Source organism: Eretmochelys imbricata, chromosome 1 (genome assembly GCF_965152235.1).
Source record: "Eretmochelys imbricata isolate rEreImb1 chromosome 1, rEreImb1.hap1, whole genome shotgun sequence".
NCBI lineage: Eukaryota > Metazoa > Chordata > Testudines > Cheloniidae > Eretmochelys > Eretmochelys imbricata.
In genome coordinates, this window is record NC_135572.1 from 287,649,307 (window position 1) to 287,675,426 (window position 26,120).

The 26,120-nt window shown below is 41.7% G+C and overlaps 1 protein-coding gene across 1 annotated transcript in view; it reads left to right on the plus strand.

Moving 5' to 3' along the window:
* The window catches only part of PAWR (pro-apoptotic WT1 regulator), a 138,619-nt gene that overhangs the window by 66,519 nt on the left and 45,980 nt on the right, over positions 1–26,120 (plus strand). Inside the window, exon 2 of the mRNA XM_077807719.1 lies at positions 14,583–14,711. Coding sequence (XP_077663845.1) covers positions 14,583–14,711 — 129 coding nt within the window. The remainder of the gene's footprint in view (positions 1–14,582; positions 14,712–26,120) is intronic.

The following is a 26,120-nucleotide window of genomic DNA, read 5'->3' on the forward strand; positions in this document are numbered from 1 at the left end:
TCCTGATAGGTGTGTGTCTAATCTGCTCTTAAAAATATCCAGTGATGGAGATTCCACAGTCTCCCTAGGCAATTTATTCCAGTGCTTAACCATCCTGACAGGAAGTTTTTCCTAATGTCTCACCTAAACCTCCCTTGCTGCAATTTAAACCCACTGCTTCTTGTCCTATCCTCAGACGTTAAGAAAAACAGTTTTTCTCCCTTGTCCTTGTAACAACCTTTTATATACTCAAAAACTGTTATGTCCCCTCAGTCTTCTCTTTTCCAGACTAAACAAACCCAGTTTTTTTCAATCTTCCCACATAGGTCATGTTTTCTAGACCTTTAATCATTTTTGTTGCTCTTCTCTGGACTTTAGTCCACATATCTCCTCAAATGTGATGCCCAGAACTGGATACAATACTCCAGTTGAGGCCTAATCAGCGCGGAGTAGAGTGGAAGAATTACTTCTCGCGTCTTGTTTACAACACCCCTGCTAATACATCCCAGAATGCTGTTTGCTTTTTTTTTCTTTAAAAGTGTTACACTGTTGACTCATATTTAGCTTGTGATCCACTATAACCCCCAGATCCCTTTCTGCAGAACTCCTTCCTAGGCAGTCACTTCCCATTTTGTATGTGAGCAACTGATTGTTCCTTCTTAAACGAAGTACTTTGCATTTGTCCTTATTGAATTTAATCTTATTTGCTTCAGACCATTTCTCCAGTTTGTCCAGATCAGTTTGAATTTTAATCCTGTCCTCGAAAGCACTTGCAACCCCAGCCAGCTTGGTATCGTCCGCAAACATAAGTGTACTCGGTGCCATTATCTAAATCATTGATGAAGATACTGAACACAACTGGATGCAGAACTGATCCTTGCTGGACCCCACTTGTTATGCCCTTCCAGCCTGACTGAACCACTGATAACTTACTCTCTGGGAATGGTTTTCCAACCAGTTTTGCACCCACCTTGTAGTCGTTTGGTCTAGGCTGCATTTCATACCTCAGTGTATGTCCACACTGCAAATTTAGCAAGCACGAGTAACACATCTAAGTATAGACTTGGTAGCATAGGCTAGCAAATGGAGTACAAGTCCACTGGGGCCAAGGGAATGTAGTCTGAGCTGTCCTGTCTACACTAACAGTGTTACTCTTGCTAGGTAGCTTTAATCTAGTGCAGGTATGCCTACCTGTGCTACACTCACACCTTCACTTGCAGTGTAGGCACACCCTCAGTCACTGCTGCAGGTTTTCTACAGGCTCTGGAAGACATTGCTGCACTGGTTTACACTGGTAGGTGGTTTTTTTTTTTTTTTTGCTAGCACAAGAGAAACTTTTAAAATGAAAGCTGAAGTTCTGCAGAATCAGAATATGATTTGAGGGCTACATAAATGCATCAAGAAGGCTGTATCCCATTAACAAAGTGGGATTTTGTCGACACTGACCCAATAAGGTTGGTTAATCTGTGTGTGCATTTGTGCACCTGTGGCAGAAATCCTCCGCTCAGCTTTCATATAAAAGAGATATGAATGTAAGCACTTACATGGACTATTTCAAATGCTAATGCTAAGCACATACATTTTCTCCTTTCTGTAAACTCTTTCAATTTGTAATATTTTTTTTAAAAAATAGACTTTTTTTTTTAACAACTCGGAGAAGCAAAACAAAAAAATTAAGGTACTCCTTGAAAGTGGAGCACATACCATGCATGTGTCTGCAGCCCAAACACTTTTAAACTGTATGTTTGCACACACTTCTAACTCTGTTGTTCCTAGAGAGGGTTCTAGCCCATTTTGGACAAACTATTAGAACCCAGTACGGCTACAGTAGTTTATACCTTATTTAGCCATGTTTTGTTTCTTTTAGCTCTGTAATAAAGCTAGTGTAGACAGGGCTCTAGGCCTGGTCTACACCTAAAAATTGGCTTGTGAAAAAATTCATACCTGTGCAAAGTAGTTAAATCAACCTAATCTCCACTGTAGATACAGGTAGGCTGATAGAATAATTCTTGTTGTCCTAGCTACTGCCTCTGAGAGATGGATTACCTGCATAAACCAAAAAACTATTATTGTCAATTGTAGGACTTTTCAGCTTGGAAAAGAGGAGACTAAGGGGGGATATGATAGAGGTATATAAAATCATGAGTGGTTGGAGAAAGTGAATAAGGGAAAGATATTTACTTGTTCCAATAGTATAAGAACTAGGGGCCACCAAATGAAATTAATGGGCAGCAGGTTTAAAACAAATAAAAGGAAGTTGTTCTTCACACAGCGCACAGTCAACCTGTGGAACTCCTTGCCTGAAGAGGTTGTGAAGGTTAAGATTATAAGAGGGTTTAAAAGAGAACTAGATGCATTTATGGAGGTTAAGTCCATTAATGGCTATTAGCCAGGATGGGTAAGGAATGGTGTCCCTAGCCTCTATTTGTCAGAGAGTGGAGATGGATGGCAGCAGAGAGATCACTTGATCATTACCTGTTAGGTTTGCTCCCTCTGGGGGCACCTGGCATTGGCCACTGTTGGCAGACAGATTACTGGGCTGGATGGACCTTTGGTCTGACCCAGTATGGCCATTCTTATGTTCTTATCTACAATACAGTGGCACAGCTGCAGCACCGTAGCTGTGCCACTATAGTATAGGCATGTCCAAAGCCTTCAGATAATAATTAAATATGCTCTTAACAATGTGCTGGAAGTCTAGATAGAGCATAACTGTGTTAAGGAAAACAAGTGGTTTTGTAAACCTAATGCCACAGAAAATTTACCTAAAACAGGAATAAAAGAAGCCTAAAACCCTAGAATGTTAGGTGGAATGTAACTGCTATGTTGAAGTCTCTGTGGTCATGTCTATACCATATTTTTCTTCCTAAAAATTTCCCACCTTCATTACCAGGAGGTCAGCTCCACTAGAAGTAGCAGTGTTTGATAATGGTTGAGTGTACAAGGTGATAATGCTTTAATTACCAAGATGTGTGTCTGCCTTCTCTGAGCGGTGTTAGACAAAGTGATAGCAAAAAATTCTAGCAGCTGCAGAATCTCTGTCCTAAACTAGTGTTCTTACCATTGCTAACACCAGTGGAGAAGAACCAGTGGAAATGGGAAACTGCTACCATGGGAATTTTTAGGGAAAAAGTCCTACTGTGTACACACCCTGAAGGTTTGAGGTGATGACCTCATCTTTAATCCAGAAGCACAGCATTTGTCCTTTGTAAGCATGTACAGTTAATGTGGGTTGACAGTCAGGTTTAGAAATGTTCTGTTCAGAGGCATACAATAAAGTAGAATCAGTTCACATACACATCCAGACTTTGGGGTGTTTGAGTCCTATTTTGAACTATCAGTCTATTATATTTGTAAAACTGGACTGGAAATCTGGGTGGGAAGCTGAAGAGAGCACTGTGGTGTTTCTCAGACGGAATAAGGAATTGCAGAGGTGCGTGAATTTTTTTTTCACCTTTTTTTAAGAGCAATTATAATTTAAATCCGCAAATGAAACTTGGCCACAATTTCGGATGAAGGTTCAGTTCTGATTTTATCTGAACTAGTTCTCCCATCCTTAAATTGTCTAAGGCCTTATAAGATCTGTCCTAGTTGAGCAATTTCTGTTGTTATAATGGTTACATTTGTATATAACACTTCTGGTTCCTTTTTCTCTTCCAAAGCTGTGCAAAAGCCAAACATAAAATGGGAGGAAAATGAAGCATTTCTAAAGTATTGTAAAATGAAACACACTTTAAAGGCAATGTATGTGTTCAAGTATCCTACTGCTTGTATGGGTTTTAGTGCAGGTGCTACAAAGGTTAATAGCTAGCCTGTCACTTCTGTTGTAGCAAAAGATTCTTTTAGCTAAGTCAGTGCTAGTTTCCATTTAAGGAAGAATGTCTGCTAGAGCCAGTGGTATTTACTAACTGCGCCTGTGAAAACATTCCTTTTTACCCTCATGCTCACTCAGCCTTCTGTTTTCCAAGTGACATTATTACAGGCTTTAGCCTGTAGTCGGAGAAATTAAAAGCACATTTTAATAACATGAGTAGCAGACTCCTCATCCAGACTCCTCCCCACCTCCTCCAAATGGATTTATTATAGTGCAGTTGTAGCAATAACTCTAAATGTTTTTACCTGAACCGTAAACTTTCTGGAAGTAACCTTCTTGGTCTGTCACTGGATGCTGAGAGAGTTTACCACAGAATAAAAGTAGTGGTAATAGCATTTTTATTTGCACCACCTGGGATTTGGAGTTTAATTCATCTCATGGATGAACATCTTGTATTCATTTCCTCACCCACCCACCAATCTGAGTGAATGGCTTAAACTCAGAACCCCCTTACACACAGTAGAAAAGCAGATAAAGATGACCCTTATCCTTACTTCTCTTTGCCTTAGCAGTTGAGCCCCGGCAAATAAAATACAGAATAACCCCCAATAGGATGCATGCATATAAAGACCATAATTTCAGTAGATAATACCTAGCTCTTAAGTTGTGCTTTTCATAAATAGATCTCAAAGCACTTTACAAAGGAAACTAGTATCATTATTCTCATTTTACAGATAGGAAACTACATGTAGTTGACTTTTTGCTTCATTATTAAATAAAATGTCTTATTACTAACAGTCACTAGGACCAAGCTGATATCTTGCTAAGTATGTGACCTGAAAGTACACAAACCGTAAAGAATCTGTTGTCCTAAAACAGCAGCCACCCACAGGAATCTGAAATCTTGACCACTGAATATTGGACAGAGGACTTCCAATATTTTACAATTAAAGCATGGAATAGCCTGATGTTAAATCCCTAAACAACAAAAACAGCATCACTCCTTCAACAAACTGAAAAATACCTTGTTAGGCCTTGTCTACATGGGAAAGCTTTTTTTGCTATAACTAGTTTGTGTCCACATACAAGTTCTCTTTTTCTTTTATCTATTTATATCTGCCTGTCGACTTATCCCCCATTTAATTCACTTTGTATGCAACACTGTTCTATGCTAAAATGAATAATATTGGTAAAAGTTTTGTGTGGATGCATCCATATTTCAAATTAACTATACCACTTCAGGCAGTCCTCCCACTGCTATCCCACTCTGCAATGCTTCATATCAGGATCATCATCTCTATTTACCTGTGTGCCCTCCATTGCTCTGGGGTCATCTTGATTGGATGCCACCTCCCTGTTTAAAACTCTCAGGTGCACCCTTTGGGGCAAGTTCATATACCCAGAATGTGTTATAGGGCATGGCTGCTATGTTTCTGTATCATTCTATCTGGGAGTCCTGATTTCCTTTCTCTCTGGAGGAGGAGCATGTCCAGGCTATCTGAATAGGAGTCCAATGCAAAGATCTACAAACAGCTATCGGAACATATGAGGTTGAAGGGGCACTCCTGGGACAACACCTACAGCTGTGCCAAAGCTCTGATAGAATTATAAAAAACTCCCTTATGGCTCTTCCCTCTCATACTACAAGTATGCTTTAGTCTTTCCCATCTTTAAAAACAACGACAACAACAAAAATGACTACTAACTACTGCCCCATCTCACTTCTTTCTTTGCTTTCTAAGGTCAATGAATGTGATGTTTATAATCACTGTCTGGAGTTCCTCTCCTTCACTTCTATCCTAGACCTTTTGCAATCCAGTTTCCGCCTCTTGCTCTCCACTGAAACTGCTCTTGCCATAGTCTCTAATGACTTATTCATAGCTAAAGTGCAGAACCACTACTCCATCCTCATCCTCCTTGACATGTCAACTGCCTTTGACACAATAGTTCGTATTTTTCTTCTTGAAATCTTGTCCTCTCTTAGCTTCCTTCACTCTCTAATTTTGTTCTTCCTCCTATCCATTCAGTATTCTGCTGCAAAGATTTTCCCTACCTTGTCTCTTTGACCCTGTCATTCCTCTTTGCATCCTTCCACTGGCGCCTCCTTCTCTATTGCATCAAATATAAACTGCTTGTCTTCACTTTCAAGAGACTTCACAGTTTATCCCCATCCTACCCATCATCTCTTATTTGCTGTTCAGATGTTGCCTTCTGCCTCTCTTTGGCCCATGATGCTAGTCTCCATCACTCTCTGCTTAAATTTTCAAATAAGCACCAAAAGAAGATAATTCCACCTCTATGTAAGCAGTGTCCCTAACAGCTCAGAAACTTCTAATAATTCTGAAGAGACTGAGCAGACCAGAGTGCACGTGCTTTCTGGGACTGTGTGGTGTATAAGTGCAGATAGAAAACTTGGATCCATCTACGAGAAACCTCCAGCATACATTTAGTGAAAAATCTGACTATAGTAGAACCTTGATGGTGGTGGTGGGTTTTAGGAAACACCAATTTGTATAAATGACCGGTAATATGAAGCCAGTGGCACCCTTAATGCAAGTGTTGAAGAACAAATCAACATCTCTTCATATTCCAGTGCCTTCAGTGGTGCTTTGTGATTGCTTTGTGGTGATGTGAAGGATAAGGAGAAAGCGATGCAGTGCACCACACTGCAGCTTATGCACTGTACCTACTGTAATTTTGAAATTTTATGAACTCTTCAATCCCATTAGTATTGGTCTCACATATAAGGTATTGGTTATTGCCTGTTGAGCGTCACTGCTTGTCAGTGTTCATGTCTGGCTTAAACAGTGTGACATGACCTGACTCCAACCCTTCAAGTGTGATAATGATTGCTGTAAACATTGAATGAGGTTCAGGTGGATAGCACCAGAAAACAGAGTATTAGCTCACTAAACCAGGGAATAGAAAATATGAAAGACTCATACCAACTTTTAACAAATATTTTCAATGCAACTTGAGATCAAGGTTGTATTGCAAATTGATTAAATTATTAGTTTACAAATGTAATAAAATATGCATTTCAAAACACACAGAATTGATAAACTCATTTGCTCAAACACTTCCCCCAACCATCCATCCCACCCACCCCATAACTCTTTAAGATGCCAATCTCTAGTGTAATGGAAGGAAATAGAGTGCAATAAAAATCTACAAGTCTGCTTGTTTTAGAAGGTGCCCGAAAATATTGTAGCAACTATTCTAGTCAGTCTGTTTTTTTTCCAGTATGCATCTTTTTCAGAGTTCTCTTCTGGCACCTAAGGCAACGGTACATCATCTGTTTGGGCAGTGGTCCCCAATGTGGTGCCTGCGGGTGCCATGGCGCTGGCCGGGGCATTTATGTGTGCCCACCGTCAGGGCTGCCACTGAAATGCCGCCGATGAGCACTTCTGGCAGAGAAGCGTTGCCGCTGCCCTTGGATTTGCTCTTGGCCACGGAAAGGTTGGGGATCACTGCGTTTTGGGCTTATCTACATTAGGATTTTTTTTTCCAAATTTCCCACTGTTGCTTCCACCCAGCAGTTGCTTCAGCAGTGATACACACAAGGGTAGCACAAGTAAGAGCATTATTTTCACAGTAGTCCTCTAACTTTCTCTGAGCAGGGTGAGACTACATGTTGGTAACATTGCACACAATCTTGAACTGTTTACATTTACTCCACCAAGCTGAACAGGAGGGAATTTTAGAAAAAATTGGTAGTATAGATACACTTGTCATAATGCTCTTCCCAAGAATACCATAAAAACATAAAACTATGGTCATTTTTGTGAATCTAATGGGTGCTTTCTTCCCAGTTCTTTTAACATGAAACCTGTTGTCTAGTGTAATGTTTCTTAACCTATATTGGGTTTGGGGGTCATCGAAAGTTTAAGCTGCCTGTTGGAACACATTGCTGAAAAACAAAAATCAGCAAAAACCTGTGAATGGGAGACCCCATACTTTCCTTCCCTTCTCTTCCTGCTGCTGCTACTGGTTTAATCCCTTTCTGCCACTCACCCACCCATTCGCTATCCATACAAGGCTCCTCCCTAGTAGAAGCAGTGCTTCACTTCAAGATCACATGGAACTGTGTAACACCAAGAATGGCAGCTTTGGGAATTGACTCCATGTCAAAATGTAATATTAGAGGTGTTCTTAACCCAAACTATCTATATCTGGGAATATTCCCATAGCACATGAATAAAACTGCAGCGTGGTCCATCTGCCCTCTCTTGCCTGGCTGCTTCTAAGCCTTGCTGGCTGTCAGGTGGGCAGGAGATACTAGCAGGGTGCTCCCTTAAATACTGTGCCCTGGGTGGCAGCCCAGCCCATCAACCCCTAAGGTCAGCCCTGTTGATGGTAAAGGAGCCCCCACCAGTGAGTCCAAGTACAACATTTTGGTAAAGAGACTGATGTTCCCAGTTGTGGGAAGGAGTACGGTGCTCGGGATTTCTACAGTGTGATATCTTGGGGCAGTTCCAGCTTAAGTATCAGCCTTTAGCATGTACATATCTACTAAACTGAAGCGCCAATCCCTCTATTTGCTGGAGGGAGGCAGAGCTTTGTCTCTTATTGCTGAAGCCTCCTGGCTGATGTGAGAAAAGGGAGCTTTGGCCACTATTCTTCCGATCTTTCCCTTTTTTTGTAGGGGGTGGCAGGGATGTTTTTCTTTGGATAACAGTGCCTGCAGCTACTCATTTTGTAGCTTCTCCAAGCAGCAGCATGTAACTTACATAATTATTTAATTTTATTTTTACACATGATGCTCTGAAGAGCAGCAGTGAAACTGATTGCAAAACTTGTATTACTGTGACAATCAGTTTGAAAAGATTCATGTAAAATGTGGCTTATAACCACCAGAAGCTTGAGGTTCCCCACAGGGAGTCCTGCTCTTATTTCCACCCCAAGGGACATGTGTCATTTTTTTTTTTTTTTTGAACCCTTGTATTTCTTTCCAAATGAGGCATCACAGTCAACCCCAAAGCATCCCACCATGCAGTATGTAACCAACTGTGGGCCACCTGCTTTTCACGACCCAGTGCTGCATTCAGATGTTCTTTGATACCAAAGATTTCTGCCTTTAATCTGTCTCTTGAAAATCCATGCTTATGATCATGACCAATATAGATGCTGAAATGCTCTACTTGGATGTGGTTACCTTCTGCACTTCTGAAAGTTCCTTCCTTGAGTTCAGATGTTTGAAGCCTCTGCTTGGGACACTCTCATGTTTATTTTATGTGGGCAGTAAAAAGCTTTTTTTTATGCTAGACAAGCGGCTAATCCTAATGTCACTGTTTCCCTTTTCAATAAAATAATTTCTAGATTATAGACTGAAAGACTAAGTGAATTGAGTGTATAATACCTGTCCTTTTGTCCAGCATAGTCACTGCTTGCTAGTATTTAACCTATTACATGGAAAGCACTTAGATATGTGGCGTACAAAAAGCCCTGTATAAGATCCATAAATTTCACACCACTCATAGGTTATTAAAACCTGTTAAGCAGGTTCCTGGGAAGAGTGTTGAAGCCATTAAAGAGTCTTGTAAAGCTCCTAAATAGGCAGAATTTGAACATTTGATTCTTGCTTGAACACGGTTTGCTTACCTTGTAGTCACCATTCTTTGGCCTAAACAATTCTATAATGCTGATGTTCTGTTAAACATCTGGAACATTCCACACGTGAGATGGTTGTGTCTGTGTCTGTAGACTAGCTAATTCTGCAAAGCTGTTAGGTTCTTTCCATACGAAGAATTCTGTAAAAATGCAAAGAAATTGCTACAAGTTCATCTAAATCAGCGTTTCCTAAACTGTGTTCCGCGCAACACTGGTGTTCTGCACGATGTGAATAGGGTGTTCCGTGAAAGAATCTAGCATTTAATTTTGACTCTTGCACTTGATTTTTGTACTACTTTATATGCGCTTTCCAGTTAGAAATTGTTAGTTCAAGTTATTTTAAATTTGTATTTTGCTTTGTTTTATAAAATGAAATATATCTGAGCATAAATAACACAATTTTTTATTTGAAAACCAGACTACAAAATAATAAGTGTTCCATGGCCAAAAAAGTCTGGGAAACGCTGATCTAAATATTTCAGGAATTGCCAAAAAGATATGAACTATATATGTGGTGGCTCCACCTCCTTTGAAGGTTTTTGGGGAAAGGTACTATATCCCCAAATGGTATTTGAATTTTTTTCTCTAACCAATTTCTGTACAATCATATCTGTCTTGCCTCCTAAATGGTAAAGTTATCTTTGTTATAACATATAGTATTCATGACTGGGAAGCGAAAAGCAGTTTCAAAATAAGCAGTGTTGCTTAATTTCTGCAATTTCATTATTTGCTCATGTGTGTTCAAATGTGATGTTCAGTGTAAACTGATCTAGTTAGAGACTTTTCTTCCATTAGAAGAACACCATTTTCAGTTACAGGAAAAAACATAATCTCTAATTGTTTTTTAGTCACTTCCACTAAAGTTTGTGTACAGCTGTGATTCATTTAAAATGTTTTCTTTCTATTAAGTCAAATTCAGCTGCAAACTGGCAGTGGGCTGGGAGTGCAGGACTATATTCATGGCTGTTTTCAAGTGAATTAGAATGATGAGGAAAACATCCTGCTTTTATTTTCCACAGTAGAGGTTTATAGAAAAACTGTTTATCCTACAGCATCAAATATTTATTGAAATGCTAGAAAACCTTAGGAATTTTTGTGGATTGTTTGTATTAAGATCAGATGTGCAAATGTCACACTGAATATCTGCTGTGCCAGAACACAAGTGATTTGAATGGAAAATACTTTTTTTTTGTTAAGAGATTTGAAATCCCTTGCATCAAGCAACAAAATTAAAAAAACAAGAAAAGTATGATGTCAGCATCACACCTCTGTGGTTCAGTACAGTACTCTGATACTGCTGACAGAGACATGAATTCTTGTATTTGTTGTGCTTAATGATGTGAAACCATTTTATAAAGCAAAGCAAACTATTTCAGAGAAGAATGGAATGCAAGGCAGAACAACACTCCGATTGACTGAAATGTCCTAATGGTCTAGATAATTGCAGCAGTAAGATAATAATATGGTTATTAAAACAGCCTCAGACTGTGATAAGATTTTGTATATTTCTAACTTTTAAGTAATACCTTCTTAATTAAATCTACCACTTAAAGTCAAGAAAAGTCTCAAGTTTTATCACATATGATATTTTACTTCCAAAACTTAGAACCATGGCCACTAGAACTGAAAGCTAAGACTAGCTCTTCATAAATATTTTTGAAAATTTTAGGGTAAACATCTTGTGTTTAGTATAGTTCTAAATATTAAATCTATGTTAGCACGTCAGTATGTTTTCAGCTAGTGTATTTTTTTCTTGAGAATGGGCCAGACTGTGGCAGGTTGTCCATTTCAGAGAGAGATTAACAATCCTTGTCAAGGCTTCATTAGTTGTAAGGAACCATGAGGAGCAGATGATCCGTTTCACAGGTGGATCTCAGCAAACTTCTCTTAGTGCATCTATAATCAGTCATAAGGCACCACAGCATTTTGTGGCTCTACACCGCTCACAGTTGCCTTAGCATGAGCTGGTCTGTGGGTTCTGCACCATGTTTTTGTTGGGTAGGGAGGCAATCCATCCTCCCCACCCTCTTTCCCCTCCCCCCCCTTGCTGTTCCAGTTTCAGGCTTTACATAGCTGCTCTCTTGTCAGGGAGTGAGCCTGACACTACACAGTTCAGTTGCAATCTCATTTGGAGTATTTGTGTGTAATGCAGTTTGACAATATTGATTTATTGTCACTATTGTGTGTCCTTTGAGCTCATGGGAATGGTGATGGGGGTGGAGGAGATGCACTGCTCAGTGTGCTGCTAACTTAATATTTTTTTTCTAAAACATTGAGGGTGAGAAACCCATACCAATCTCAATGTTAATGTCCAAAACTGCTAAGGGTATTTTCAATACAATTGTTAGTAACAAGTAGATAATACTTGCACTGAAGAGCTAATGATATTTGATGGGGGGGGAAATGTTTCATCTCACTACGATTGCTACAAAATCTGAATTGGGTGTATTTGAGATGAAGTTGAAGCAGAGGAGGAAGAGGTTTTTTTCTGATTAAAATAGCAATTTGACAGTTTTTGTTTTCTATGTACATTTTGTGTAAATTTAGATAACCTTTTAAAAATTTAAAGAATTTATTTGAAATTATTATTGCTTTGTTTGTTTTTTATAACTTTAAGGTTTATTACGATAGCTTTCCTCACTCTAATCTCAAACTATCTCAAAGTTGAAAACTTCTTTCCTTTGAGGTTTTCCAGGGTTTTCACTTTATTAATTGAATATTTTGAAACGTGGGGGCAGAATCTGCACTGAGTTTTAGTCTTTGTTTTTATTTTTTCCAGTAAAGTATCATACATCCACTGTGTGACACTAATCTTCATTTCATTTGAGAAATCCTATATCAGGTCAATAGTTATTTTTGTAGAAGTCTGGCTTTATAAGAACTAAAGATGAATTCCTTTCTCTTTTTGCTTTCAATTGTTTGGGTTTGTTTTGTTTTATTTAAAGTCTTGTGTTCCATCAGAATGAATTATTAGGAAAATGGCTGGTCTTCAGCTTCTAGTGCTATAGCCTATAGTATTTGCCATGTTATAAATGCTAGTGTATTCTGTCTTTAAGAGGAGAACCTCTCATTACTAAGGCTATGTTTTAGTCATGGGTATTTTTAGTAAAAGTCATGGGCAGTAAACAAAAATTCACAGCCTGTGACCTGTCCATGACTTTTACTCCTAACTAAAACTTGGGTGGGGGGACTGTGGCTGCTGGAGGAGGGTGGCCCGGGACCCCTGCTGGGGCGGGAGGCAGGAGTTGGTGGGGCTGGCAGGCTCCCTACCTGGGACCGATAGGCATGTCCCTGAAGCTCCTAGGGGGAAGGGTGGCCAGGGGAGCTCCGCGTGCTGCTCCTGCCACAAGCTCCAGTTCCGGCAGCTCTCACTGGCTGGGAAGCGTAGCCAGTGAGAAATCAGGAGCTGCAGGGACATGCTGGTGAAAGCAAGGAAGCTGCCCAAGTAAGTGCCACTCAGCACCCAAACCCTGAGCCCCCTTCCACACATCCAAACTGCTGCTGCTGGCTCAGGGGCTGCCTGGCTCGGGCAGCTCCTGAACCAGCACTGACAGCTGCAGAAGTCATGACGGTGACGGAAAGTCACAGAATCCGTGACTTCTGTGACACAGCAGCCTTACTCATTAGTACTAATTAGACAAGATGAGTGAGGTAATCTTTTATTCTATGAGTGAAAAAGACAAGCTTTCGAGCTACACAAACTACTGCAAACAGAATCAGACTACTAGATTTGTTTAATGTTAAGAGTGCAACTGAAATGACAAAAGCATGGAAACGTAGAATTAAGGCAGAACATTCAGATTGACATTCCAGTCTTAACAAATGCTGCTGTGCCAAAAAGAAGGTCCAGTGGTATGTGTTGAAGTGTCAGTCTGGTTTTTCTATTTAAACTCTACATTTCCTCTCATTTCCTTTGTTGGGCTTATACAGGCCTACAAATGTTGCTGAAGACAATTGGGAGTTTTTTGGGGGGGAACTGACTTTTTCTTAACTACAGTAACTCCGCACTTAGTCATCCCAGTTAACGTTATGTTGCTGATCAGTTAGGGAACATGCTCATTTAAAGTTGTGCAATGCTCCCTTATAATGTTTGGCAGCTGCCTGCTTTGTCCACTGCTTGCAGGAAGAGCAGACCATTGCAGCTAGCTGGTGGGGGCTTGGAAGCAGGGTGGAACGGTAGCCCCCCATCAGCTCCCTTAAGTTCCCTGTGCAGCAGCTGCTCAGCAGGTTATCAATTGCTGGCAGTTCAGCTGTCCCTCCCCCACTGCCATGTGCTGCTCCTGCTCTCTTCCTTGGAGCTGGTAGCAGGAACCTCCTGCTTGCTGTTTGGGGGAGTGGGGAAGAGGGGGAGCTAATGTCAGGGTGTCTCCCTCTCCCTACTCCTTGCCCCCCCCCCCCCCCCGCTTACCCCTTCTCCATATAGAGCAGGGGGAGACACAACAGGGCTCAGGATCGAGAGAGCTGGCCGCAGCTGCTGTCTCAGCTTCCTGATCTTTTTAAAGGCAATGTACTTAGAATGGTGTCCGCATACTTAAAGGGGCAATGGGCATCTCTCTCTCCCCCACACACAGGGTGTGTCTCTGTCTGCCATGCTGTCTCCTCTCCATCCATTCATGCTGCCTTGTAGAATGTGAGGCTACATTAACAACAAGGTGTTAACCCTTGAGGGCTCAGCTGAGTTCTAGTTCATCATTTAGCAGTAAGGCATTCTTTGGGAAATATCCCACCCTCTAACTTCATCACCTCAACCAAGCTTCACAGTGATCATTGCTGTGTCTAGAAATAAATTTTGTTTAAAACTTAAATAATATAGTGTGTTTGTCTGGTGGAAAAAAATGTCCATGGAACCTAACCCCTCCCATTTACATTGATTCTTATGAGGAAATCGGATTTGCTTAATGTTGTTTCGCTTAAAGTCACATTTTTCAGGAACATAACTACAATGTTAAGCGAGGGGTTACTGTACTATTTAAGAAAAAAAAAATCTTAGTTTCCCAGACTTGATCCCTATATTTAAACTATTATAGCTTGACCAATATAGAATCAAAATGCCATGTTAATTTAAACAAAATACATAAATCTTGAACTAATCTTTGAAAATATTAATACTAATATATAAACTTCATAGATATCCAAAATGTAATATAGCTTTTTTTACAGTTGACTGTGTTGTTTTTAGAGTCTAGATGAATATGATGATGATGAAACAGGACAGAAGGAACGAAAGAGGGAAGATGCTATCACACAGCAGAATACAATGCAGAATGAATCTGCCAGTGCAGACCCAGGTGGCTCATACCTAATACAGGTGAGAACTTAAAATTTTGTTCCGTTTAAAATGTAATTCAGTTGCTAATTCCAGACTTAAATTTGGTTAATCTCATGTTTCTGACTCCTGTTTCAACGCCAACCAAGGCAGTAAACTATTTTGTAAGCGGGAACAAGTTATCAAAACTAGTAGTCCATTGTATTACTTAAAATGTACATTGATTTAGTCATCCTTCATTTTTATCACATTTAAAATGCTCATTAATTGTATTTGTCTTGTTACATTGTTGCCTGATTTTCTTTTGTAAGAAAAGGTATATAAGTAGGGCCCTACCAAATTCACGGTCCATTTTAGTCAATTCCACGGTCATAGGATTTTAAAAATAATAAATTTCATTATTTCAGCTATTTAAATATGAAATTTCATGGTGTTGTAATTGTAAGGGTCCCGACCCAAAAAGGAATTATGTGTGGGGGAGGGATTGCAGTACTGCTACCCTTACTTCTGCGCTGCTGCTGGTGGGGTGCTGCCTTTAGAGCTGGGCTTCCAGCTAGTAGCTGCTGCTTTCTGGCTGCCCAGCTGTGAAGTCAGCGCAGAAATAAGGGTGGTAATACCATGACCCCCCCCCTAAAATAACCTTTAAACCCTCCCCCCCACCCTCACCCCCCGCAACTTCCTTTTGGGTCACAACTCCCAATCTTGGAAATGGTGGTCTTCCCCCATCAAATCTGTATCGTATAGGGTAAAAGCACACAAAAGACGAGCTCTGCACCCACCGGCAGCTTCCCGGCCAACCCTCCCACCCCAGCTCAGCTGCGTCTCTGCTCCATCTCCTTCCCTGAACGCGCTGCGTCTCCGCTTTTCCCCTGGCTCCCAGCACTTGCACCGTGAAACAGCTACGGGGGAGGAGGGGGAATGCGGTGTGCTCGGGGGAGGAGGCAGGGCCGGGGCGGGGATTTGGGGAGAGGTCCAATGGGGGCGGAGTTGGGGCGAGGACTTTAAGGAAGGGGTTGGAATGGGGGTAGGGCTGGGGGGCAGGGGCTGTGCTAGCACCCACCGGCACCAGGGAAAGTTGGCACCTATGGCTTGTCTAGCATCACATAGGAGCTCTCTGTGGCAGATGCAGGGATAGAATTCAGTTCTCCAGGGTATCATTCAACTGCCTTAACCATGAGCTCATCTTTTCGCTTCCTTCAATCCCTTGCCTCTTTCACTGCCTTCCAACTTGTGCAACAAATGAGGCAAGGGCTCTACAGATGAGTCCGCTTCACTACATAATCCTTATTTATCCCCCGAGCAAGTCCATTCCGTGTACTGAATGAGGCAGCGATCCAATTTTCTTGTCCCTTTCTGTTCTCCTCCCAGGTGCATTGTCCTAGTTTCTTGTCCAGCCAGTCACAGTTTTATGGAATAGGTCTTGTCGAACAAACCTGATTTCATTTTTAAGGAGGTTAGAGGTTTGGTTGATAAAGGTAACTGCATAGATGTACTCGTCCTAGACTCCTGTAGGGAGCTTAGTGTGGTTAGTATGGTGCAACATGAATTATTCACTGTGAGGGTAGGCCTACATTAAGGATCAGTGTTAAACCCATTACTGTTTGTGATTTGGAATGGACACCTTTATGCAGGAAATTAGGGGGGAGACTTTGTGAAGCAAGCTTTTTTGTCAATGACATTATTGTCGATTACGCCACAAAGATAAATACAAACTGGAAATGGACCTAGTACTATGGAAGGGGTGTATTAGATGATTTGTAAGCCATTTTTTTCTGACAAGACCGAATACATACTACTTTGAGAGGGACAATGAGAAGCCAATTAAACTAGATGGTATAGAGTTAGTCTGTGTGACGTTGCACTCTATATGATTTTATGAAAATATGCTAATGAGTATGAATATAATGTAACTGGAATATGCTTCATGCAAAAGGTTTCTTGTAAGGGAACATTATAAATCTTTTATAATCTACTGAGTGTGCTCATCCAATTTGTATAAATGTATCATTCTTGTATCTGAAACTAGAAAGATGAAATATAACTCTGAGGTCCTATTGTAATTATGCGAAGTGTGGGCCATTAATAGTGTCTTAGAATCTTGATGGCTCCCATTAACCAGGGCAATTGGTTGCAAATGGTTCTGTTTACTTGTAAGTCTTCATGTATACATGTGTGCTGGCAAGTGGGTAATGAAGTCTTACAGTGACATTTGATCATGTCACCTGAACTGGAATCCATCTTTAACCTGGTGCTTTTCCATTTAGAAGGAGGGGTGGGAACCCAGGGAGGGACAAAGGATTCCCGCCTTGTGCAAAGATATATAAGGGGGTGGAACAGAACAAAGAGGGCTGCAGTCATGAGAAATCCCCTACCTACCACCTGAGCTGGAACAAGGACTGTACTAGGGGAAAGGATTGGGCCCAGACTAGAAAGGAGTCTAGTCTGTGAAAGAAGCTTATTGGAACATCTCTGAGGGTGAGATTTACCTGCATTCAGTTTCTTAAATGTATTGGGCTCAGACTTGTGTGTTTTTGTTTATTTTGCTTGGCAATTTACTTCTGTCTGTTATTACTTGGAATCACTTCAATTTCTACTTTTTATATTTAATAAAATCACTTTTGTTTATTAATTAACCCAGAGTAAGCGATTAATACCTGGGGAAACAAATAGCTGTGCATATCTCTCTATCAGTGTAATAGAGGGCGGACAATATGAGTTTACCTTGTATAAGCTTTATACAGAGTAAAATTGATTTATTTGGGGTTTGGATCCCATTGGGAGCTGGGTATCTGGGTGCTAGAGACAGGAGCACCTTCTAAGCCATTTTCAGTTAAGTCTGCAGCTTTTGGGGGACGTGGTTCAGACCTGGGTCTGTTTTTTTTTTCAGCAGGCTAGCTTGTCTGGCTCAAGACAGGGTACTGAAGTCCCAAGCTAACAGGGAAAACTGGCTCAGAGGTAGTCCCAGCACATCAGATGGCAGTCCCAAGAGGGTTTCTGTGACCCAATCCGTCACACTATGCAACAATTTAAATTCATTAGTTCAGTGTTGAGCCATGATGGGAATATGAATGCAGATGTTAGGAGCTTCATGAAGAGTGATTGGTGTAAGTCCAGGGAGTTAATGGGAATTGTCTGTGATAAGAATATGCCAGGTAGACTACCAAGCAAAGCATATTAAGAATGCTGTTAGTCCAGACATGGCATGAGAGTCTGAATGTTGGCCAATGAGGAGGAGAAAATTACTACTTCACACTGCCAAAATGAGAATGCCAGGTGCTTGCTGGGTTAGACTAGAGGTGGTGGTCTACACAGTGAAATCATATGAGCCTTGCAACAGGTAGCCTCCATCGCCGAAAAGCTGAGGGAGTATTGGCTGAGATTAATATGTGATGACAAGATGTGGGATATGTTCATCAGGAAGTACAAGAGAGTAATAATCACAGGATGATGACCACAAGGAAGTCCTAGAAAAAAAGTGGGTCGAGATGCTGAAGGAAAACCTGAGGAAGGTTGCTGTCAGCTTGGAAGAAACACTTGACAAGAATGGTTGGAGGCGGAGAACAAGAGCCACTGACCCAGACTGATGGGGTAAGGTGAAGAAGCAGCACTATACTACATTCAGATTGCTTTAAAAGAAAAAAGCCCAAAACGATATCCGTGAAATACATATTAAATAGATGAAGAACTAGCTAACCCGCAGACCTCGAAAAAGTAGTTGTTGATAGGGAGTCATCGAGTGGGGGTATTCCCAGTGGGGTTCTTCAAGGATTAGTACTGATCCCAATACTATTCAGTGTCTTCAATGATTTGGAAGCAAATATAAAATCACCGGTGAATAAATTTGCAGATGACACACAAATTGGCAGAGTAATTTAATAATAAGTTATACAAAGCAATCCGGATTGTTTGGTAATATGGACCTGCCCATTTGAACAAAATGAGTTTTTAATACTGCCAAATGCAAACTTTCATACATCTAGGAACAAGAATTGAAACCCCGACCTGCAGAATGTCGGACTGTATCTTGGAAAGCAGTGATTCTGAAAAAGATTTTGAGGGTCCTAGTGAACAAACAACTGAACATGAACTTCCAGTGTGACACTGTGACTGAAATAGCTAATGTGATCCATGGATGTGTAGACAGGGAAGTAGTCGGTAGGAATAAGGAGGAGGAGATGATGATCTCTGTATACAGCACTGGTGAGGCTGATACTGGAATACTGCATTTGGGCGTGGTGGTAACATTTTAAAAATGTTGCAAATTTGGAGATGGGCCAGAAAAGCACCACTAAGCTAATTTGAGAGCTGGAAAAATGCCTTATAGTGAAAGACTTGGAGCTCAGTCTGTTTTAATTTATAAAAAAGAAGATTGAGAAATGAGTTGATTGGGTGTATAAGTGCATTCATAGAATCATAGAATATCAGGGTTGGAAGGAACCTCAGGAGGTCATCTAGTCCAACCCCCTGCTCAAAAGCAGGACCCATCCCCAATTAAATCATCCCAGCCAGGGCTTTGTCAAGCCTGACCTTAAAAACTTCTAAGGAAGGAGATTTCACCACCTCCCTAGGCAACGCATTCCAGTGTTTCACCACCCTCCTAGTGAAAAAGTTTTTCCTAATATCCAACCTAAACCTCCCCCATTGCAACTTGAGACCATTACTCCTTGTCCTGTCCTCTTCCACCACTGAGAATAGTCTAGAACCATCCTCTCTGGAACCACCTCTCAGGTAGTTGAAAGCAGCTATCAAATCCCCCCTCATTCTTCTCTTCTGCAGACTAAACAATCCCAGTTCCCTCAGCCTCTCCTCGTAAGTCATGTGTTCCAGACCCCTAATAATTTTTGTTGCCCTTCGCTGGACTCTCTCCAATTTATCCACATCCTTCTTGTAGTGTGGGGCCCAAAACTGGACACAGTACTCCAGATGAGGCTTCACCAATGTCGAATAGAGGGGGACGATCACATCCCTCGATCTGCTCGCTATGCCCCTACTTGTACATCTCAAAATGCCATTGGCCTTCTTGGCAACAAGGGCACACTGCTGACTCATATCCAGCTTCTCGTCCACTGTCACCCCTAGGTCCTTTTCTGCAGAACTGCTGCCTAGCCATTCGGTCCCTAGTCTGTAGCTGTGCATTGGGTTCTTCCGTCCTAAGTGCAGGACCCTGCACTTATCCTTATTGAACCTCATCAGATTTCTTTTGGCCCAATCCTCCAATTTGTCTAGGTCCCTCTGTATCCTATCCCTGCCCTCCAGCATATCTACCACTCCTCCCAGTTTAGTATCATCCGCAAATTTGCTGAGAGTGCAATCCACACCATCCTCCAGATCATTTATGAAGATATTGAACAAAACCGGCCCCAGGACCGACCCCTAGGGCACTCCACTTGACACCGGCTGCCAACTAGACATGGAGCCATTGGTCACTACCCGTTGAGCCCGACAATCTAGCCAACTTTCTACCCACCTTATAGTGCATTCATCCAGCCCATACTTCTTTAACTTGCTGACAAAAATACTGTGGGAGACAGTGTCAAAAGCTTTGCTAAAGTCAAGAAACAATACATCCACTGCTTTCCCTTCATCCACAGAACCAGTAATCTCATCACAGAAGGCAATTAGATTAGTTAGGCATGACCTTCCCTTGGTGAATCCATGCTGACTGTTCCTGATCACTTTCCTCTCATGTAAGTGCTTCAGGATTGATTCTTTGAGGACCTGCTCCATGATTTTTCCCGGGACTGAAGTGAGCTCACTGGCCTGTAGTTCCCAGGATCTTCCTTCTTCCCTTTTTTAAAGATTGGCACTACATTAGCCTTTTTCCAGTCATCCGGGACTTCCCCCGTTCGCCATGAGTTTTCAAAGATAATGGCCAATGGCTCTGCAATCACAGCTGCCAATTCCTTTAGCACTCTTGGATGCAACTCGTCCGGCCCCATGGACTTGTGCACGTCCAGATTTTCTAAATAGTCCCTAACCACCTCTTTCTCCACAGAGGGCTGGCCATCTATTCCCCATGTTGTGATGCCCAGCGCAGCAGTCTGGGAGCTGACCTTGTTCGTGAAGACAGAGGCAAAAAAAGTATTGAGTACATTAGCTTTTTCCACATTCTCTGTCACTAGGTTGCCTCCCTCATTCATTAAGGGGCCCACACTTTCCTTGGCTTTCTTCTTGTTGCCAACATACCTGAAGAAACCCTTCTTGTTACTCTTAACATCTCTCGCTAGCTGCAGCTCCAGGTGCGATTTGGCCCTCCTAATTCAAAATACTAGAAATTTAAAGTGCTCTTTAATCTAGTGGAAAAATCATAACGGCTGAAGTCATAGCCAGACAACTTGAAATTGGAAATAAGGCACACTTTTAACAGTGATGTTTGTTTGTTAATTACTGGAACAAGCTACCAACGAAAGTGGTTGACTCTGCAGCTCTTGGGTATCTTAAATTCAAGACTGAATGCCTTTCTGAAAAACATGCTTTAGTCAAACACAAGTTATTGAGCTAAATACAGGGGTAATTGTGTAAAATTTAATGGTCTGCGATGTACAGGAGGCTATACTAAATGATCTTGGGTTTCCTTCTAGCCTTAAAGTTTGATTATTTATTTGTATTGCAGAAGTGGCTAGGAACCCCAGTCATGAACTGTACAAGATTTGTACAAGACTTACGCTCCAAAGATCTTGCAATCGAAATATAAGGTGAAACAGGTGGATACAGAGAGACGGGGGCACCAAGATACAGCAGGACACTTGCAGCCTGACTCTCTTTTCTGGCAGTCAGGGACCGAAATGTACACCAGACTTCTACTGCAGTACTTAAAAGTCGTTTTTCCAGAAGCTGCCAAAGGTGTGCCTATGGCCATTAAAAGGAGGAAGCATTGAGCCAGTTGGAGACTAGGCATCAGACTTTACAAAAGAAATCCATTAAATTCAAGTGAAAGCTAATGGGTTTACAAAATTAGAATATTTTATTAAATGACCATGTTGAAAACAGAAATGCCTATCAAACATGCAAATAGCAAAAGCTGCCAATTTATCAAAACTGGGGAACCGTAGATTGCATCTGTCTTAGATGCCATTAACTTACGTTGGAATCTGCTACTGAGAGTCAAGTTGAAACAATTCCGAGTAACGCAATCAGCCTGTGTATTCCTGACCATATCTGCAGATGTTCAGGAGGGCCAGTACTTCTCAATGCAACTGGATAAAACTACAGATGTGGAGTCTTCTGCTCAACTTCTAACATTTGTGCAATCTGAGTTGGAAGAATCCATACATAAATTTTGCTGTCCACTGACCGACCTGCTGCCCAAAACGGGGAGAGAGCGGGATATCTTTTAATCTTTCCAACAGCTAACTCTCTTGTAGCTTGGTTGGATTTGCGTCACTGAACAGGTGTCTGCACAGATGATGCCCAGGCTATGATAGGGAAAGCAAAGGGGCCATCCATTCTATTGAACAGCTTTAGCAGTAGAGATGACAATGGAAGTGCAAAAGATACTTAATGAGACTGTAAAATTTGTGAAATGTATTAAACGTAAGCCCACAAACTCATGTCTCCTCTCTCTTTTCTGCAAAGAAATGGGCTGTCAGCATTGGAAACTTCTTTTCCACATAGAAGTTTATTGGCCCTTGTGTAACAAAGTTTTGAATCTCTTGTTCAAGCTCAGATTAGATGCGAGGATTTTCTGTGCTGAATGTGGTTCTGCCCTTGCTGAATATCTCACAGTTCAGCTTGGGCTTGCTCTGAATGCTTCTCTCCGGGGGCAAAACATGACATGCATTCTCTTCCTCGGCATTGAGGCACAGGAGGTCATAGCTGTTGTCAGGGAGTCTCAGCCATTTTGCCCTTCCCATATTGCTAAATGAGGAGAAGGAAGGGGTGAGAGCTTACGGCATTCATGGTATTCAAAAGATTAAGAAACAGGGTATGTCTTCACTACCTGCTGGATCAGCGGGTAGTGATCGATCTATCGGGGATTGTTTTATCGCGTCTCATCTAGACACGATAAATCGATCCCCAAATAGATGCCTGTATTCAGCAGGAGGAGTAAGTGGAGTCTACGGGGGAGCTGCCACAGTTGACTTGCCACCGTGAGCATGGCCAGGTAAGTTGAACTAAGATACTTTGACTTCAGCTATGTGAATAGCATAGCTGAAGTTGCGTATCTTAGTTTGAAAACACCCCCCCCTCCACCCCCCCCCCCCAGTGTAAGCCCAGGCCTAAAAGGAGCTCCAATAGATCCCTGCTCTTGAGTTGTGCTTCTAGCACAAACCAGGGGGAGGGGAGGGAGTCTTCCATATCTTAATAGCTCTAAAGCTAGAGGATCTATGAGAAGACGTGGCTCACTTTCCTTTTATTGCAGTCGTGCTTATTGTCTTTTCAGTAAGTGTTTGTGTGGTGTATAATATGTGGCCCTTAGGCACAACTGTAATTAGAAACAGTAAGCAACAATCTAGTGCCTCAACTATCAGTTAATTTCTTCTTCTGAACATGGAGGGGCTTCTTGGGGGTTCCTGCATGGATCTCAGATGTTGCTGCAACAATGATGGAATCTCCAAGAAAATTATACCTTGTTCATCATACCCTTTTTCCAATGTCTCTATAGTTATCCTCTTCTGGAGGGAAGCTTATAACCTATAAAATTCTCCTGCAATTACACACACCTTGAATGTCTCATGCATTATTTCACTTGGTAAGCTTCAAAGGAAGAAGACCAATTGAGGCAGTTAAACGTCCTACCTTTTGGTTGATGGTGTCAGTGCTGCTTACATCAGTATAAGTTTAATGTGCTAGGCTCCAAAGTTTCCTGCCTTCTCAGCATCCAGATGTGTGATACCCTGGTGCTATGGTGAAGCATTGACTCACTCAGTGTACTGCCTTGGAATAGACTTGAAGTATATACTTAATCTCCCCAGAAGTACATAGCTCTGCACAGAAAGGAGCCCTCTGAAGTCTTGAGACACTTTCCCATTTACTCACGGCGTCTGGAAGCTAAACTGCCACTGACTGCAGCCTCCATAGTGTCCGTGCCAGTTATCCTTGAGGAGGACATACAGGATACCTTGCTATCCTGTTTCCATAGCTTGGTGTTATCTGCTTCAAAGATGTGTGTACTTCATCGCAATACCAAAGCTTGGTTCCAGAATTCCCTTGGAGATCTTAGCATCCAGGGTGAAGAATTTAAACTTTTTTTCTGTCCGTGTACAATGTACTGTCATGTATATGATTACATTGGTGTATCTGGGTTGATGCCTGCTGTCAGAGTATCACTTCAACTTCTAGAATCAACACAACATTCCACATAGCCATTACCTGGTCATCCTGCTCACAAAAGTCATTCCATTTAATGTTGAAACCATTTGACACTCTGAAAGGAATTCTCTTAACGACCTTGGAGGTGTCAGGAGTAAGGCCCTACAGCTGCGCCTGCTCAGTCTCCAATAGCCTAACAAGTCAGCTAGGCTGCCTGATGGACTGTGCTGTCTGACTAGCTAAGGAAGCTAGCAGGCCGGTTAAGCCCAGCAGTAGCTTGTTGGCTGCTCAGCGCCCACAGCCGCAGATCCTCTGCCTCCCTTTGCTCGCCTCTCTCCAAGCCCTGCTTCTGCCTTATAGATGCTGGAACTAGGGGTGCAGCGAGTGCTGCCGCACCCCCTGACTTGAAGCAGTAATAACGACCCAAATACATGGCTTCCACCTTTAGCAACATCACTATAAAAATTGCTTCAGCACCACTGTTCTGTCTTGCCTCCAGCCTTAGATCCTACTCTGCACCTTGCCTTACTCCAGCCTAGACGTTGCCCTGCATCAGACCTTATACCGGTCCTGTTCCAGTCTTGCTCCAGTCTTGCTCCTGCCTTCCCTGAGTCCAGGTAATCCCATTTCTGACCCTCTGCCTTGTTCCTGAATGCTGGCATTCTGACTCCTGCTCTGCACCTGAGGCCAGGCTGCCCGTGACCCAGTTCCCTGACAAGATGTCTCCTATTGAGTATAGGATGAAAGTGCTTGTTTGACTAATCCTGTGCCAACTGGTGACCTAACATCTAGCATTATTTCTGAAGTCCCCAACAGGGCAGTTAGAAAGCACTTAGTGCCTAAGGATTCTGCTGGATTTTGTTCCTCATGGTTTGTGAACTTCTGTATAATGTTGTGTTGAACCCATTTGATGGGGGAAAAAAAATGCACCTAAGAACAAGAGAACGATTGTTTGAGAGCCTTAACTCTGACTTTTTTCTGACTGGTTCTAAATTGGAACATTCCATTATTATAGTTTGAGGTACTTCTACAAAAGAGCAGCAGCGCATTGCCATTCTAATTGTTTAAATATCTTGACGTGAATAAAGTGTGATCCAATGTGTACAAATTATTTGAAAGTAGCTATGTATCACTAATGCTACAAAGCTATAAATGTTTAATAGAGGTACCATAAGAGCCATATGGAAAGCAGTAAATAAAACTAATTTTTAGTGTCTAGTCACTTGTAACCGTGCCTCAGTGGGCCACAACTGAGCGTGCCAAATTCAGGACAAACTGCTGAGAAATAGGGCAGATACACCTAAAGACTGGTGGCTAATCCCCTCATAGGATATACCAAACCAGCAACAAAAGTAAACTTCTGCTTTACCACACTGGCTAACAAGTCATCAAAGCAGTTTCTTTAGGCATTCCAGACCTTGTGTTACCACTGAAAACACCACTACACTTAGGTAATTGGTTCTTTAAAACCAGTCTCTTCAAATAAAAGGTTCTTCTTATCCCAAAGGACCAGCCACACACCCAGGTCAATATATAACTTAGATCTTACCCAAAAATCATGCTGATGCCAATCCTTTAGTATCTAAAATGTAAAGGTTTATTCATAAAAAGAAAGATGAGAGTTAAAGTTGGTTAAAGGAATCAAATACATACAGTAATTGCAAAGTTCTTGGTTCAGGCTTGTAGCAGTGATGGAATAAACTGCTGTCTTAAGTCAAGTCTCTGGTAGCTTCCAAATCATTGGAAGGACCTCAGTCCCTTGGTTAGAATGCTCCCACTAGTATAAGTCCGTAGTCCAGAGGTTTGAGCAGGAAAGAGGAAAAATGGATGGGTTTCCAGGGCCCTTTATATCTTCTGCCATGTGGTGGGAAACCCATTGTTTCAAACAAAGCCCTCAGCACAGCTAGTGGAAAATGGGAGTTTGGAGTCATGTGGGTAAGGCACCCATGCATGCCTGATTTCGCTTAGTCATAGTAGGAAGTCATTACCTATACTTCAGGTGGAATGGCCACAGAAAAGTCCATTCTGTGTAGATGGGCGTCTCCCATGGTCCGTTATGAGTTAAGTGTCCCTTGATGAGCCACTTAATTAGAATAGTCCCTTCAAGATGTGCTGGCTAACTACCTTGTGGGTGTTACCCCAGGAGTAAACATTTGAGATACAGGTATAGAGCCAATACTCATAACTTCAAATGCAAAA